This window comes from Panthera pardus, unplaced genomic scaffold (assembly GCF_024362965.1).
Source record: "Panthera pardus isolate Hobbes unplaced genomic scaffold, ASM2436296v1 HiC_scaffold_8, whole genome shotgun sequence".
In the NCBI taxonomy this organism is placed as follows: Eukaryota; Metazoa; Chordata; class Mammalia; order Carnivora; family Felidae; genus Panthera; species Panthera pardus.
The window spans coordinates 82,131,209-82,150,362 of record NW_026527013.1 but is presented as its reverse complement, the minus strand read 5'-3'; the positions used below and the strand labels follow the sequence as shown (position 1 = coordinate 82,150,362).

Genomic DNA, 19,154 nt, shown 5'->3' with positions numbered 1-19,154 from the left:
GCCACCCAGGCGCCCCAACTATCATTAATTTCTGATGTAGATTTGCTAATCAGATACAGAAATGAGTAACAGGATTAAAGCCCTGATGATTATTTAACTGAAACTAATGGGTGATTTTAGGGATAAGAAAATATCTCTAATTCTTTACAGATGCATTTTGCCAAATACTGATTAATAAGTGGGCTACTTTACAAATGTAAAATCTAAAAATTATGGTCTATAACTGATTACATGCCAAACAGAATTTTGCCTGCAATATTTAGGTGATTAATGGCCACTTTGGATTCCACTACAAATTGCTGAATAAGGGCTAAAAATTAGAAATTTCTGAATTGAAGAAAGCAGCTCAAGTTAATAGCTCATTTAATTTGGTTTGCTCTGCTCATTTTAAATCATTTTAGACATTTAGCTAAAACTGAGCATATAATCAAATTAAGGGGAGAAAAAATATTTATTTGAAAGGAATAAGAATTTATAACATAAATGCTTTGTGCCAGGTAATTGTGCAAATCTTATTTAATCCTAACAATCCAATGAGGCTTGTCTCTCTCCACTGTACAAATGCAGAAACTGAGACTCAGAGAAGTTAAATAACTTTTCCAAAGTCACTTAAATATTCTGAGTCCAAGCCCACAGTTTCTTTATTATGACTGCCATCAAAACTGAAACCTAATTTTCAATAGGGAATAAAAACTGAAAGGTATTTGTAGAGTTAAACAAAGCAGGATGGGGCAGGCAACTGGGCAAATGCCTAAAAGAAGGTATCAATTCCACAGGACATCCCCTATGCCAGATAATCAAGTAACTCTACCACCATCTTCCCAACAGGAGACTAGAAGAAGACAACCAGATATACATAGTGGATAGTAGAAAAAGGCAAAAAACTGGGGCAGAAGTGGGGATGGGAGAGTTGAGGGGTGGGAGGAAAGAAGGTTAAGTGAAAGTCTACATATTGAATGACAAGACCACCTCATTTCCAATCTCCTTGATGCCAAACATTACGGCAGCCTAATATAATATCTACCACCCAAACCACCAAAGATTGGATGATTCTTCCTGAAAAACTAAAATCCCCTAAAAAGTGTATCTATAGATATTGACATTCGAGAGCCTTATAACAAATGGCTGTATCCCTAACCACTCATTTTATAGTGAAGACCACCAGTTCCACCCAAGCACAAAGTGCTTCCCAAAATGATTCCTTTGTGCCTCAACCTGAAAGAAAAAAATATCACCAGTAATTTGAAAAGAAGAGAATAATATATACATAAAGAAGTAAAACAATATTACAACACTATGGCTATCTGTCTCAATTTTACTTATTCAAAGGAGGTTTCATTTTGCTTTTTTTTTTTTTTTAATGTTTGTTTGTTTTTAAGAGAGAGAGAGAGAGAAAAAGAGTGCAAATGGGGGAGGTGCAGAGAGAGCAGGAGACAAAGAATCCAAAGCAGGCTCCAGGCTCTGAGCTGTCAGCACAGAGCCAGATGCAGGGCTCAAACTCGCAAGCCGTGAGATCATGACCTGAGCCAAAATCAGATGCTTAACCAACTGAGCCACCCAGGCGCCCTTGTTTTGCTTTTTTAAAATACCTTGTGAGGTTGATTTGAGAGTCAAAATTTTCTTGAACTGAAATGTAGTTTTTAAAGAGATTTTTTTTTAAGTGTTTATTTAATTTTGAGAGAGAGAGAGAGACTGAGCCCAAGCAGAAGAGGGGCAAAGAGAGAGGGAGACAGAGGATCTGAAGCTGGCTCCATGCTAACAGCAGAGTCCAATGCTGAGCTCAAATTCATGAACTGCAAGATCATGACCTGAGCCAAAGTCAGACGCTCAACCGACTGAGCCATCCCAGTGCCCCTGAAATGCAGTTTTTAAAATATGTTCTAGTCTAAAGCTCCTCACTTTACAGATAAAGAATCTGAAGACAAGATTTTATTTTTAGGTAATCTTTTACATCATTAAAAAAAGATTGAAAACAATCAATGCCGATTTGCTACTTATCAGCCTTATTTAACCTGAAACCTGGAAGATTTTAAGCAACATATTTATTTAAAAGTTAAGATCAGTAGAATATTGGTCTGCCCTTCAAGAATCTCAATAGTTCAAAATATAGCTGCAAATCAAGAAGAGCAAAGATTATGGGGTAAAAAAAGTACCTCCAAAGCCAAATAATTTATTCTCTTAGAGAGTGGAGACTTCTTTCTATAAGAGGTCCTGAAATCCCTTCTAGTACCAACTGACTTCTAACGATACCTAGTGTAACACTGAGAAATTAACGAGACTGAATTTCACAAGTATATCAGATGATCCAGGTGAACAGGCAATGAGCAGACACACTGGCATTAGTGTCTGCCTAATGGCAGCCACTGAGAGAAGAAACATAGCCACAGTTACCAGCAAGATTAAACAGAGCTACAACCACAGAGAAGAATGTACAAAGAAGTAACTCTTCTAAGCTTAAAACAATCAAGGTATTCACACTCACAGCAAGCATAATGTATGATTTTTCAAAAGTATAGCCCTAAATCATCCAGGAAAAAATTCTAGTATAGTCTCAAAAGAGGAGAAGGCAATGTTTATCAAAAAGTGACATAAGTGACATCTGCCTTGAAGTCAGGTAATGAAATTTTCTGTCCTTAGAATAAAAACTAAAAATACAATTGAATGAAATTCTTTTTCTATTTAAATAGTTTCAAGAGATGTGAAAAAGCTGGAAAAGGGTTTAGAGAAAACCAAATATTAATAAAGAAAGAATCAAAGAAGAAAAAATAATTGAATTTTATACTATAGGAAACTCAATAACTAGTAATAATAACATGAAAGTCACTTGGAATGATAACTCTACTACAATCAAGAAGCTATAAAGCCTTTCATACTGTGAAAAAGACTAACACAGGCGTTCACAGATTCTCTCTCTCTAGGATGGTTGTCTTTAAACGCAAACAATGAACTGAATGTATGAGAGTCTTTGGAAAAAATGCACAAAACGAGAACAAATGTGTAGCTATCTATCATGTGTGGAATACACAAATCCAAAACTGCTACTCTATAAACCCAGGTCATATAACAAGGTATTCATACTGATGGGATATATTTATTTCAGTAATTTTATTCAATTGTTGAAAAGAAGCTGTAAATTAGTAACATATAAGTAAGTATGTATACATATACATAAGGACAAAGTATATACCTCATTAGGGTAATGTTTCTTATAATGGTGTGATTTTCTGTTTCGAAGAATGTTCTCAGAAGTCCTGTCCACATGACGGCGTAACGGATATCCTGTTTCAGGGCCTTCTTCACTGGAGACTTCATCAGAAACATTTGTTATTGTCCTTTGAGTATCCTAAGTTGAGAGTACAGGAAGAGACTTATTGGTAATTTATGACTGAATTTGTTACTTTAAAACTGTAAGAGTTTAAATTATACATACATACACATATGTCTTCAAAAACCTAAAAGTGATTGATTAGTATTACCTGATTTTCTTTAAAAATGTCTTAAGTTAGTGACTATACTGTTATTTCAATTTTAAGAGTAATTCAACAGCTATTTGTCAAATACTGTCCTATAAAATTTCTGCTCACAAAAGGATGAGAAATAGATTCGAAAATTAAGAAATATAAAATAGGATAAAAGAAGAACAGAGACCATTTATTTAAGAGGAACTGAGAAAACCGAGATGAACTTATTATACTATTTCTACAAACCCAAAATGCGGTCAGTTATAAGCCCATTACTGGTTTAATAATGGCTTATGAGGCAGGGGGAAGTGAATGGCAGTTGTATGTATGTGCATATCAGACAGACAACGTTATGTCCATACCAATTTGTAAGAGACATCCAGAGTTTGGAAATTCTGAAACTGGGAGACTCCAGAGCTTTAGTTTTGATTTTCTCAATAAACTCATATAACTTTAGTAGGTAATACACAGCTAAAAATGTGTTTGAAAGCGGTAGGACTAAAAACTTATCTGGTGAATGATGATAGTGATGTGAAGCTCACAGTATTAAAGAGCTAAATGCTTCCAAAATCTAAAATCAGAGTAAGGGACTCTATTTCACTGCACCCCATGGTATTTATTGTATGCTACTGGTACTGAAAATACATGTATTGTCAAGTGGTAACACATATTTCACTCAAACCTAAAGAAGCAACATAAATGTTCATGCTCACATTCTATATGTAACAGAAGCAAACATCTTTTAATTTGGCCATACTGTTTTATTGTAACAGTTTTTTAAAGAAAAAATTACTTAACAAAAAAACCTGAAAGAAACAAAGAGATATATAATATTACGATAGGCTTTGTTACAATAAATGCTGGATTTCTTTATTATTTTGGAAAAGTAAACAAACAATTGCTATCCTTAACAAATGTCATCAATAAGAATTTTTTTTCAAATTAAAAACAAAACAAAACGAAACAAAACAAAACAGAACAAATGTGCTGACACCAAAGGTAATGAAATGAAAAACAGGTAATATTTTCTTATGGAGAACATGGATGGAAAGCCACATTCCTAGTTCAGTTTCTAAAATAATTTAAATGTTCCATTTAAAACAAATTCTCACACACACAGAGAAACGAGGAAAGAGAAGGTAGGTTTAACAAACATCAGTTATAAATTATAAAGTGCTTTAACATTTAAAATTTTTTTTAATGTTTTTTAATTTATTTTTGAGACAGAGACAGAACATGAGCAGGGGAGGGGCAGAGAGAGAGGGAGACACAGAATCTGAAACAGGCTCCAGGCTCTGAGCTGCCAGCACAGAGCCCAACGTGCGGCTCGAACTCACGGACTGTGAGATCATGACCTGAGCTGAAGTCAGACGCCCAACCGACTGAGCCACCGAGGCAACCCCAAGTGCTTTAACATTTTGGAAAAATTGGAGCCATCAATCAATTCAGAAGGCACCAAGTTACACTAGCAATCAAATTTAATCAAGTAACTTTATTTTCAGCTTTATCAGTGTGATTTGTAAAGGCTACAGAATAAATTCTGGAAAAAATACATACTTCAAAGGTGATTCCGATGTCTAAGTCACTTTCCATCAGCTGATAAAAGATCACACAAACAAACAATTTTAAAAATCACACTTACTTTGCTGGAAATGTTCCTCAGTGTTCCTGTGTGCCACGTTGTCTCTTCTGGTCCAACAGTTTCACACTGAGGTTCATGGCTTTGTATTCCCTCCTCACTGCTTTTAACAGTTTTTTTCCCTTCAAGGGATACATAGCCATTGTCAGTCTCAGTTGATTTATCAATTGAATTCTTCGCTTTCTTTGATCTAAAAAGAAGAAATTGCAGAAGCATGTTATGTAGACCTAGCTTATTTTCATGGGTTACTGATAGAAATTATGCTCTGTTAAAAATTAAATCTGGTAGTTATTTTTCAGAATTTTAATGGCTATCTTATTTTTTACAATAAATAATTTAGAAATAGAATACCTATCATAAAAAGTAAGTCAATAATTGTCAATCAATGTCCTAATTTAGCTTACTTGATTGGTTTTGAGGTCTTAACAAATATCAATTCTAAGAGACATGCCCTAACTTATCAAATGATTCTTGATTAAAATCACTTGGTCTTTATGAAAAATCTATGCTCAAAACTTTGCCCTTTTTATTACAGTTAATAATATATTTTAAATTTTTGTTTAAAAACTGTTTCTAAGGGTGCTTGGGTGGTTCAGTTAGTTAAGTGTTGACTCTTGATTTCAGCTCAGGTCATGATCTCAGGGTTGTGAGATCGAGCCCCAAGTTGGGCTTTGCACCGACAGCACGGAGACTGCTTAGGATTCTCTCTCTCCTTCTCTCTCTGCCCCTCCCCAACTTGTGAGTGCATGTGCTCTCTCTCAAAAAATAAATTTAAAAACAAAAAACAAAAAAACTGTTTCTATAATTATTAGATTAAATTGTGACTGGTGGTTTATCTTGGTTTTAATACTTTTGCTTACCCCAATACTTTACTATTAGTATATATAAATAAATATCTCTGATAAATTCATTGTAGTATACAAAGGAGCCATATAACCTTTTGTAGCATAAAAATATGTTAAGAAAGGGAAAACTTTATAATACAAGTTTCTGGGCACCTGGGTGGCTCAGTCAGTTAAGCATCTGACTTCGGCTCAGGTCATGATCTTGCAGTTCACAAGTTAGAGCCCTGCATCGGGCTCTGTGCTGACAGCTCAGAGCCTGGAGCCTGTTTCAGATTCTGTGTCTTCCTCTCTCTCTCTCTGCCCCTGCCTCTGCTCTCTTTCTCTCTCTCTCAAAAGTAAATAAACATTTAAAAAAATTAGAAAGAAATATAAATAATGGAAGAAGTAGACATGAACAACGCAAAGAAAATAAAGAAGTAACCTCTTTCACCCACTAGAAATACTCTGGAAAAAATATTAGCATCATGTAGCCATTAATTACCTAAAAGGCTACCACTGAAATTCTTCACTTATAGGAATTTAATTATTTTCAATACATAAAATACAACATGTAAAATAATAAACAAGACTTTTTGATTAACAGGCCAATGCTTGAGGAGTCTTTTTCAGAGACTCTCAGAGACTACAGAGGGTGAAAGAATAGCTATCCAAAAGAAATAGCAGAAATACAGTGGAAGTCCCACACAAAATTAAAATGTGCTCAATGCAGATTAAGCCTAAATTATTAAGCCTTTATTATTAAAAAGCAATTGCATTTAACTTTATTTAAATAAATCCCCCTGAATTTTCTGCAGAGTATCAGACTTGCAGGAAAAAAAAAATTATATTGCTTTTTTAAAGGCCAAAAAACAAAATTTTTTAAAATTTCTCAAAACTTTTTAAAACAAAAGTTTTTAAAAATGCACACAAAAAACATATCTTTAATACTATAGTTAACTCAGTCGTATTGGAATCTTTTAGAACTTTGTAGGACCTTAGAACTCACCTATTCTAAATGCTCATTTTGGAAACAATGGATCAGAGATATAAAGAGATCTAAGTAATCTAAGTAACTTATATAAGGTGACAGAACTAGTTAGAGGCAAAGCCAGCATTAGAATACAGACCTTCTGACTATGAAGGTAACTATATTCTCCACACTACCTCCAAGTGCCTCCTCTTGGGGAAATTGCCTGATGGGATTTCTTAACACACTCATCAAAGCCTAAAAAGCTTTTGTTTTATACAAACAGGCCTCTCTTCTTCCTGATCTTCTCCTGCAAGGTTACTAAATGGTACAGACCACACTTCCCATAAACTTCGCAGATGTCTGATGCCTTCTAGTCATTCAGAACACATCTCCATAGAGTTGCAAGACTCAGAAGCCCAATCTCCTGACCCTTTTCTTTCTATATGACCCTAAGAGATGGAGAGACCAAGGGAATGAACCATTGAACAAAGATCACTTAAGAGTTACAGAGGGAAGGAGGAAAATGGATTAAAGTAGAGAGGAGAAAGGGCAAAACAGAAGATAAAAGATGCAGAGAAAATGTGTGACCCTCTCTGCCTCAGGAATAAAGTGATAAAATCATCAGTTATTAATTGTTCCCTTCACATCTCTCCCTTAAACATTGCGCAACATGTGGATATAGAAAAAGACCTAGGGAAATAAAGTCTTGATATTTCAAAAATGTGAGAATTGAAAAGCTAGACCAGTGTGCTGGAAAGGGATCTATGAAGGTTCTTAGAAATTACACTGGGGTGGAAAAACGGGGAAAAGGAGATGAATGGGATGAAAGAAGACTGGAAAATTGGTAGAACTATTAATCAGACAGGATATGCAAGAGGAGAAATTTATCTTAGAAGATGGAAATGCTGGCCCTCAAGGGCCTAGGAACATCCTTAGAAAGATCACTAGGCAGTTGAAAACACAGGCCTGGAGGCCTATAGTCAAAGTAGAAAAAATAGCTGAAAACCTGCAGAGTGAACCAGAACCCTAAAGGGCAAAAAGATAAAGGCCTAGGGAAAAGGGCTTTGAATCAGTAGTAACTGCTGCCTCTGGGATTTTTCTGAGGGGAATGTACTCTTGGTGGAGGGGAGGATGGAAGTACTAGCAGTAACCCATTCCACATACCTTTCTGCTATCTCCCTTCCTCTCTTCTTTATCTCTACTTCCAATCTTCTCTGGGTTGTTTCTTTCCCCACTATCTCCTCAAAGTACATGGAACACCCTCAGGAGACATCAACAGTAAGTTACTAAGCTATAGCAGCTTTCTGATGTTTCTCACAAACTAAATGCAGAGAAGTTGCAAACCAAGCTGAAAGGACAAAGAAAATAGCAAATATAAGTACCACCCTCAGAGTTTACAAAGTAGCTCAAAATACAAACAGGCAGCTTGGCAGTGGCTGGTAGTAAGGGCTCTTGCTTGAGAAGTGCTGCAGCAAAAGACAAACAGGCAGCTTGGCAGTGGCTGGTAGTAAGGGCTCTTGCTTGAGAAGTGCTGCAGTGGGGCAGCAGGGCAGACCGGTGGCAGCCAATAATAGCACCCCATTCAAGGACAATTCTGGGGCAAGGTGTCAGGTGTAGCCCAATGGGGTTTTGGGAATGGGCTACAAATGGAGACTAACTGAATAAATAAGTATACTGAGGACAATGGGAATCAGATTTTTCAGTGATAGAGAAGGAACATGTGAATATAAAGAAAAGATAAACTTTGAGGTACCATATTTGAATTGGAGCTATCATTGCAAAGTCATGGTTTATAATACATCTAAATATAGAAATAAAAGTAGAGGGATACACACACACACACACACACACACACACACACACACACACACACCACTTTCCAGCTCTGCCCACTAAGAAGGTCTGGGAGTTTTAACACCACAACAGCAATGAGCACTTTTAGAACTCAGATCTTGCTTTCTATATACCACCCTCCTCGAAGAAATGGATGACTCCAGGGCTGAGACAGAGGAAGTACAAGCCGAACCTAAAACATTTTGTTGTTCTAGAAAGTAAGAAAGTGATCAAGGAATGATAGGGAAATATGAAAAAGACAAACTGCTCAAAGGGGCTCCACTGGCCAAATTTAGGCCAATCTGATCATCAAAATGAATAATGACATTAACCAATTGAATAAAATGAAAATCTAGGAATAAATAAGGGAAAGCTTATCCTTAAAGCAGAATGTCAACTAATAAATGCAGAAGAAATGACAGAGAAAGTAAAATCACCATTCGGCAACCACCATAATTCAGGCAATAATCATCAAATAGATGCTAAAACTAGAAGGTGAAGGTGGGATGAAAAAGAAGTTATTTTTATAATCTTCATGTGTCTCCACACAGGAGATTTGTTGATTATAAAGGGAAAAGTAAATATACAATGGAGAAATCTGGTAGATATTATATTAAGTGATTAACATCAATATCAGCAGTAAAGGAACAAATTTACTTTGTTTTCCATCTGATAGGATGCAATAAGAACTAAGTATCACTTCTCTGATATTCCTGCCAAAAATGCATAACTTGGGTTTAATCATGAAGAAACATCACACTACTAACTCAGTATTATGCTGCTAAATGTTAAACAACCAGCTCTACAGTCCTTGTTTGTAGTGTTTCCTGATTTCCATGGTGTAAGTAATCCCACCATGGCCAGTTTCAAGTACCAACCAACTGATAATGCTGACCTTGGAGTTAGGAAAAGATACACATATTTGGCACTCACAAGTCATTTGGAGTCAGATCCCAACCAGAGGCAAAACCTAAATTAAGTGACTTTGTACAAAATGACTTCCTTGTAAGTCTTCAGAAATGTTAAAAACGTGAAAGTTGAGGAAAGACTGATGTCTGTTCCAGACTGAAGGAGACTAGAGAGACATGACCCAGATTAGAGCTTCTGCGGGAAGGAACAAAGCTATTAACAGAGACCATCAGAATTTAAATGGGGTCTCTGGGTGAAAGATATATGGGAGTTCTTTGTGCTGTTCTCTCAACTCTTCTAGAAGTTTGAAATTGTTTCAAAATAAAATTACATCTTTTAAAAAGTACAAGCTGATTTGTACCCTGATTAGGGCATTCTTGGTTTGAGCATCACAAAAATGCGGAAAGGAAAGAGAGAGTAGGAAAGCTAAATTCCAATTAATGGAGGTAAAGAGGGTCAAAAACTGGCTGCTCCAGGTGATGTTTAGTTCCACCACTGACTGCTGTGTCGTTCATAGTGCCATTAAGAGCTGAAAGTAAGAACCTCAGAGAATAATATTAGTTTCTCAAAAGGAACACAGGTTACCAAGACTCAGATGCTTTATTACCACATTCCATTGTTTTAGGGAGTAAAGATACTAGAGAAAGGGAGTAGGACTGAGAGATATATTTAAAATACTAATATTGTAAAATTCTACTTAGACTAATTTTTAAAGGGATGGGTACTTCATTCAAGTCAACTTTAAAATATGTACAAAAATAAGAGTAAGTGAATAGCATTTTGATTTTAAAACAAACATATGTATCTAAATCATCGTTCTCTACCAAAAATAAAACACACAGTACAAAAAAAGCTGGTATTAGGAATTAAAGTACTGTAGTATAGAAAGAAATGGTACTTTTTTCATATTATCCACAAAAAAAATCTACCTTTTGACAGCTACATTTAATGCATATAATACACTAACTTGGTAAAAACCAGAGTTAACAATTTTTTTCTTAGATCAACCCAAATACCATGAGTCACAGGCATGTGGGCAATGAGGTTAGCAGTGCGGTGAAAACAGGAGACATACTAGGCCATACTGCTCTTAGTTATTTCTGTGATAGAAACAGTATTTCATGCGTTGGATTTTGAACAAAAAGCATTTGCAAAGAAACAATGTGCAATTCCACTGCCATGGTCAAGGCTTACCATGTTTTATAACTTTATAGTTAATTTTGTAACTAGCCTACTACATTAATCTTTGAATGGCATGACCTGTGTAGAATTGTTTTAAAAGTCTTATGCTTGACAAGTCAAGAAGGATAACTCTATGTCAAAAATACTCTGAGGAGGAAATGACTTTCAAAAATGTAAGCAGTATAATTAGCTCAGTTCCTTTGTGAGATGAATGATGATTTTGGTCTTGTCTGAAAAAATGCAAATAAATGTACAGCCTATGCCATAAATAAATCATGAAAATGGTTGCGTTTTTCAACACTGAAAACTTTAACCAAAAATGTAACACAACTTTTAAAGAATTTACTAGCTTATGAAATTTCAGATCTACTGTACCAAACATGAAAACCAGTGTGTTTCTATTTGAAAAACCTCATCAGGTAATCATAACATTCATGGTACTCTGTACTGCTATAGGGAAAAAAAAAGTTGGAAATGTTTGTTGGTGCTCTTGAAAACATTTAGAGGTATATAAATAGACCCAACTGAAGATTATCCTTCCAGTACTAAAGGATATTCGAGAGATGTTCCTATGGGGAAAGTTAACAGTAGCAAATAACTCTTATTCTAGAACATGGTATGAAATTTCTAGTCCTGCTGTCATTTCTACAAGGTTAAGAATCCAGAGGGAAAGGAAGCTAGAGAGACAGAATGCATAAAATCTCAGACATTAGAAAATGACACAGAAGCCTACATATTACCTCTACTGTGTGCACAGCTATGCATATACCTTCATGATATGCTAACATAGCCCTTCAAAGACTTTTGGGCCCCTGTTTCCCTAGGTATCCTTTGTAACATGCAAATTTGAGAGGTGTGTACCAAATTATGTATTATGTACCAGGTTTATGTATGGTACCTGTAATTTTTCTAGGACTACTCCAAAACAGAGTGGCTCTAACAGAGCTTAATGAGTTAATCTGTGACCTAAGATATAGAAAAAATTTTTTAACATTTATTCACTTTTTGAGAGAGAGGGAGAGACAGAGCAAGAGCAGGGGAGGGGAAGAGAGAAAGGGAGACACAGAATCCAAAGCAGGCTCCAGGCTCTGAGCTTTCAGCACAGAGCCCGACGTAGGGCTTGAACTCACGAACTGCGAGATCATGACCTGAGCCGAAGTTGAACACTTAACTGACTGAGCCACCCAGGCGCCCTTGGCCTAAGATATTTTTGAAAAATCTGTGATATACTGATATTTACATGGTCTTCATCCTTGTCTGTGGAAGACACGCTTCAGCCAGTTCATAGCTTAAATGACTTAAATTAAAAATAAAATTTTAATCCTTATACCAAAAATTTATGGTGGGACTGCGTACCACTTTAATTCATTATGCAGTATACTACATTATGTGAAAAAAATCAATTTATTAAATCTTTAGGTGTTAAAAATAGTCAATATGGAGGTCAGCCATCTGAATTAACGTATAACCAGTTTTACTCTGGCATCTGTCTCTCATCCACCAAGTCAATTTATATTGACTGTTTTTCAGTGATATTGTGATAGTAAATTAAAGGACAGGTAAGAAACCTTAGTATCTGAATTCTGAAGGAGATATTATGCTGAAGAGATATACTAGCTAGATGTAATTCTTCCTATTCAATATTCTTACTAAAACTTATAATTATGCTAATTTATGACTATAATTCTTTGAAATTAAAGTACTAAATACTTAGGAAGTATAGTTGATTTCTACATCTTTTTAAATTGCTACTTTCGTTGGCTTTGTTTTCTTAGGTTCATGGAATCCTTTTACAATAATTCCTAATTTTTTTTCAAATGAGAAATATTATGCCTTATCTAAAAAATTGTTTTATCCTGAAAATGAAATGTACTTAGAAATGATAAATAGGGCCTTCCCAACTTACAAATTCAGGATATAAAAATAAACAGTAGTTTTCATCCTAACATTTACAAAACCAACAGACACTCTACATGAAGCTTAAACATTTGTGTGGTCATACATTTATTTTCCTAGTTATGTTAATTCAGATACCTTAATGGAGGTATCTAGCTTTTCAATTTATTATCACCAGAAACAATTTTAAGTCTCAGTTGGTATTTCAGTTTAAGGCCTTTCTGATTTATCAAAGCTTGAAAGAACAAGACATCATCAAGATTTCAGAACTCAGTTTAGAAATTCCAAAATTAACATTTTTCTTAAGATCTTTTTGTACCTAATATTTAAAACATTCATTCATATGCTAACAAACCCGTTCCAAAATGAGACAGATTAAAATAGTACATCTTTAAAAACATTTAGAGGGGCGCCTGGGTGGCTCAGTCGGTTAAGCATCCGACTTCAGCTCAGGTCGCGATCTCGCGATCTGTGAGTTCAAGCCCCGCATCGGGCTCTGGGCTGATGGCTCAGAGCCTGGAGCCTGCTTCCGATTCTGTGTCTCCCTCTCTCTCTGCCCCTCCCCCGTTCATGCTCTGTCTTTCTCTGTCTCAAAAATAAATAAACGTTAAAAAAATTTTTTTTTTAAAAAATAAAAACATTTAGATTACAAAGTTGTCATTTTAAAGATATAAATCCAAAGGGATTTAGCCATTATAATATCAGTGACTGGTAGTCAAGGTCATTCTATAGTCCAAAAGGAAGAAAATTGAAGTCTGAATCTCATTTGACTAGAGAAACATGGTAGAATTCCAAAGGCACTAACCTATTGATCTACGGGGATTTTGAATACTATGTAATACAATTTTAGTTTTGGACAACCCAAACAACTAAATGATTCCCCAAAAGCAAAACATATATACTATGCTATTTATAAGTGCTCATCAGAAGGTCTTAAGAAACTGACTTCACAGTGATAAAACTTTCACATCCTACTGTTGGAAAGGACAGCTATTTATTAAAAAACAAACAACAACAACAAAAAAACTAACAAAGACAATGAAAGTCAAATTCAAAATAAAACCAAAGCCTGTATCTTTTCTGGACAAAGAACAGGTGGTTGGAATGGTCAGGGGATCCAACTTAATTTCATGTTACTTCAAACTTAGGCTTTGGTACAATTTCCCTCAAAATTACAAGCACTTGAAAATACTCCTAGGATACCATGGCTTAATTGTGTAACGTATGATAAACTTTATCATTAAGAGCACAAACACAAGTTGAGGAAACAATGATACTAGTGAAGGAGTTAACAAAAGTGCTCAAAAATAGTTACGTGCAGTATCCCTTGATTTATTAACTTGGCAAGTTTTATCAATTCTGTGTTTTGATCATAGCTTTTTAACTTTTTTCAAACTTATTATGTCTATGTAAACTATTAATATAACCCTTACATGTTTTGAATCAACCATTAAAAATGACAATACAAGATTGAATTAGGTTTATTTTTGAAGTTTGCTGTAATTATATTTCCCTATTTGGTAAATCTTTGCTGTGATACAAACTACACAAAAAGCCCAATGTATAAAACCAGAATTTCATGCTATGGTATACATTTTATTATTTTAAATAATAATGCCTATATGTTTTACTTCAGATAATTTTACATAATTGAAGCAGGGATTAGAGAAAAATGTACAACTCACATGGCATTAATAGTCACTTTGACTAATAGTGCTGATAAAAATAAAATGACCAATTCAATAGAAGTCAAACAGTATTTGAAAAATCATTAAATAAACCAAAATCAAGAAATCCCAACTAAACATACTGTGATGGTATATACTCATTCTCATATAGATGTATTTACACATATCCCAAAGTAAACTTTATGGTCTCTGTTTTTCCATCATCTGTAGCATTATAATTTATCAAAACAAAATCCATACCAGAACTGCCATATTTAAAAAAAATTTTTAAATGTTGATTTATTTTTGAGAGAAAGAGAAAGAAAGACAGACTCTGAGCAGGGGAAGGGCAGAGAGAGAGGGAGACACAAAATCCAAGGCAGGGTTCAAGCTCTGAGCTCTTCAGCACAGAGCCTGACACAGGGCTCGAAATCACGAACTACGAGATCATAACCTGAGCCGAAGTGGGACCAACTGAGCCACCCAGGTGCCCAATTATAATATTGTGTCTTCCTTCCTTCCTTCCTTCCTTCCTTCCTTCCTTCCTTCCTTCCTCTCTTTCTTTCTTTCTTTCTTTTTCTTTTTCTTTCTCTCTTTCCCTCTCTCTCTCTCCTCTCCTTCCTTACTTCCTTTCTTCCTTTCCTTCTTTCCTTCCTTTCCTTTTCTTTCCTTTCTTTCTTTCTTTCTTTCTTTCTTTCTTTATTTTTTTAAAATGTTTATTTATTTTTGAGAGAGAGAGAGAAAGAGCATGAATGCGGGAGGAGCAGAGAGAAAGGGAGACATAGAATCTGAAGCAGGCAGGCTCCAGGGTCTCAACTGAACCTAAAGTGGGGCTTGACTCACGAACTGTGAGATCTGACCTGAGCCGAAGTCAAGAGTCAGATGCTTAACCAACTGAGCCACCCAGGCACCCCCCAGAACTGTCATATTTAAAGTCATTAATAATCATTAACTGAGACTGAGTCCCAGAAAAGGGATAGTGCATCTCTATGCCATATAAAGCCTTGAATAAATACAAACCCTGATAAAAAGAAAGCCGCGTGCCAGAGGTCTCTGAAGACAGCGCCGACACCATAAGAGGTGCTGGTTCCGTGGCTCTGAACTGCTCCCTCCTGTGTGTTGTCTGTGGTACTAGAACCATCTCCTTCCCTATGTACTTCCAAATGGGCTGCTTTTCTTAATTTCCTTCATCAGAAGAGGTTAAGAGCCGATTAACTTTAAAATTTTAACAACCACTTTCTTGGCAGTACATTCAAAATTTTGATAAAACATAAACACAGGAACTTCAATACACAATAAAATTCAAATAAACTGGATAGAAGTTAATCCAAATGTTAAGGTACATATTTGAGAACAATTTCTATAAATGTTAGGTATTGTTTCTTGCTCTTAATGACAGGTCAGTGGACATTAGGTTGTAAGGATAACACTGGACAGATTTTTACAAAAGCATTTCTTCCCTACTTGAATGCCACTTATCTGCAGAAGAAGGAAGAAGAAAGAAGAAAATTTAGATTGGAAAGAATTATAATCTAACTGATCAATAATGCTATTTATCTAATGAAGGTATTATCTTTTCAAAACAAAAAGGGCTTAAATCTCAACATCCCCATACTGCAAATGTCACAATCTCTTAGCAACGATATTCAAAAGAGGAATTGCTCCAAAAGACCCTTTAAACAGAACTCCATTGTGCTGAGTGGCCAGTGAGACTTGCTACGTTTACTTAATCAAGGGGCAATATGAAACAGCTTCAAATAGCATTTAATAAATAGAATTTGACTGAAATTTTTTCTTGGCTCTTATTGTCAAAGTATAAGTACAAGATTTTGTAAACAGAGAGAATTATCAGCAATTCCAGCTAATATATTCCCTGCAATGATATTAGGTGCCTTGCAGATGAGCTTCAGAAAAGAAAGCAGAAACAACAAAAGTAGGTATGTGGTCTCACAATGGCCTTGAAGCAAATGCACAACCTAAATCTCCTGGCAGTTTACTCTGAAACTCCCTGCTTTATTTGAAAGAGTGACTTTACAAGATGACATTTTATTCAAGTCAAGAACAATCTTAGATTCAAGTTACAGACACACACAAAAAGATCACTTATAACAGAGTACCTCCTTCTTTTACCCCCTGTGCTCAGAGGAGGTTTCGGTGTTCTTGTTGACACAATCTGGCAATGCACAGTTCCCAGGAGCAGCATCAGCCATACTGGCCCAATCACTTCAGTCAGAGGTATGCTATGTGGGCTAGAAGCGGAACAGAATAACACTATTGCAGCAACTACAAAAAGGGAAAGAAAATATGTTTAATTATAGATCTGATAGTCACTTCTTCAAAACTTTAAAAATTGTTCTAACACTGCTTCTTGGCAGATTATTTTTCTAATTTTAAATGAGTTTAAGATGTTACTCCAGACAAGCTCTTTCAGACTATTTTTTCTTTGCCACTGGCTACCCACAGTATTCAGTAATAAACTCCTGGAACAAGATAACATCCAACACAGTCTCTAAAGTACACACTTTAACGCTATAGTGAAAACCAGCTGCATATAAATCTAAGGGCATTCCTAGTAAGATCACAATCAAAAGAACCACTAACTTCTAGTGCTCTTATTTCTTTGTTTTCCAAACAAGGAAGTAAGTCTATGATATGTGTAATAAGGCTATAAAGAGCTTCTTTTCAATAGAAGTTTATCCACTCAGAAATAGTAACATAAATTTACTTGGGTGTATTTTTCAGGAAAACCTCTAAACACTCACCAATACTAAGCACTGTCATACGAAGAAGAAATCTTGCTTTTGCCTGCTCAGCATCCTTTATACTTTCTAGACATAAAAGTGTCTACCTTTTGGGAGTCTGCCCCTTTTATCTGTCAATCAAATGGTCTTATTTCTCTGACTTCAGGGATAGAAATGTATGCTAGTCTTGCCACAGTCTTAATTTTGGGCACAGGAATTAATAAAAAGATGGGCGGGGCACCTGCATGGCTCAGTTGGTTGAGCGTCTGACTTCAGCTCAGGTCATGATCCCACGGTTCATGGGTTCAACCCCTGCATCAGGCTCTGTGCTGACAGCTCAGAGGCTGGAGCCTGCTTCAGATTCTGTGTCTCCCTCTCTCTCTGTTCCTCCCCCACTCACATTATGTCTCTGTCTCTCTCTAAAAAATAAACACTTAAAAAAATTGTTTTTGTTTGTTTTTTTTTTAAATAAAAAGATGGGCATGTGCCTAAGTGGGGCCAATCAGAATCTTTTTCAGGGATTAATATAAGTACTTGAAAGAAGGCCCTTCTCCTAGATCACAAGTACTACTATGGAAATACAAAATTACCATACCACCTCAGCCACCACTCAGAAAAAAGCCTTCTTAAGAATGAGACCAGCATGATGAGAACAGAATCAACAACACAAAAAGACATCACCTGAGCCTCTAGATCCAGCAATGCTTTAATGCAGGGCCTAGGAGTTTCAAATTCTGTTTTGGAACAACTGGAGAATCTGAAAGTTAGGAGATTTTTGCTCATTCTGTTAGGTGTGATTGTTGTAATGTCGTGTAATGTGCCTATTTTGAAGAGATGCATGTTGATGTACACTGGGGTAAAATATCATGATGTATATAATTTACTTCAACAAAATATATTAAGTAAATATTCTAAAATATCAATAATTATTTAATCAAAGAGATGGGCATATGCTGTTTTGAATGACTATGCAACTTATCATATAAATCAGGACTCTTTTGAGAGTGAAAGAAGAGCTGTGAAATAAAAGCCTCAGGACAACACAAGTAGACTTGGACGGTTGCACAGTCCCAGGCAAACTGGAACATACAGCCATCGGGCTATTGTTACTGACCAGTCTATCTAGTTTCCTGGTTTTTTTGTTTTTGTTTTTAATTTTTATAATAAGCAGCAAAAAAACAAAAACAAAAACAACACTTTTTGCAAAAGCTAGTTTGCATTTGGTTTTTGCCACCTGCAACCAAAAGAATCCTGGTCTAGCACACCAAGATGGAAGCTTAACATACCACTTTACCTCCTAATATGTATTTAAAGAGGTCCCATAAAAACAAATTTCAGCTTTATAATCTCCTAAGTAATAAGTTTCTTTAAAAAGAAAAAAGAGACTTAAATTTTTTTTTTAAATACCAATCATCTTTATGAACTACCCTGGAATTTAACTCAAAGTGTCTAGTTGTTTTATAACAAAGCTGAAATTTTGAAAAGTATAGTTTTTGATGTTTTTAATATGAACTCTAATGTGACGCTTATTAAGTCCCTTTACCTTTCTGAGCCTTGTTTTATTTATTTATTTTTTTGTAAAATAAAATCGGAGATAGGTACTAGAAATTCAAGTAAAACACTGTGAAAAGCTCCTTACATAGTGTGTATCTAACATTAGTGATAGTACTTCTATTCACTAACACTAAATTAATTATCTTTAAAAAGAAGGGGGACACAGGCTGCCCAACTGGCTCAGTTGGAAGAGCATGTGACTCTTGATCTCTTGGTCATAAGTTCGAGCCCCAGGTTGGGTGTAGGGACTACTAAACAAATAAATTAAAAAAATAAAATAAAAAATAAAAAGAAGGGGGATGCAAACGCTACTTATGAGGTCCAGAGTTTCAGGCACAAAGAAGAACATCTTAAAGAACTTCAGATTTTATATAACCTCTTGCTGGTTATTTATCTGTATTCTTTCAGCCCTGTGACTACCATCCTCTCTGGTGGGGCTGGGAACCAACTTTATCCCTCTTTCTTTCTTCTGGCTGTG

At 35.5% G+C, this 19,154-nt stretch overlaps 1 protein-coding gene across 4 annotated transcripts in view; it reads right to left on the bottom strand.

The window, feature by feature from the left end:
* The window catches only part of PHTF2 (putative homeodomain transcription factor 2), a 126,746-nt gene that overhangs the window by 25,063 nt on the left and 82,529 nt on the right, over nt 1–19,154 (bottom strand). For all 4 annotated transcript variants that reach the window (XM_053897927.1, XM_053897926.1, XM_053897928.1 and 1 more), the window contains exons 6-9: nt 16,499–16,664; nt 15,402–15,566; nt 5,104–5,290; nt 3,188–3,343 (exon numbers count right to left, since the gene is read on the bottom strand). In XM_053897927.1, coding sequence (XP_053753902.1) covers nt 3,188–3,343; nt 5,104–5,290; nt 15,402–15,566; nt 16,499–16,664 — 674 coding nt within the window. The remainder of the gene's footprint in view (nt 1–3,187; nt 3,344–5,103; nt 5,291–15,401; nt 15,567–16,498; nt 16,665–19,154) is intronic.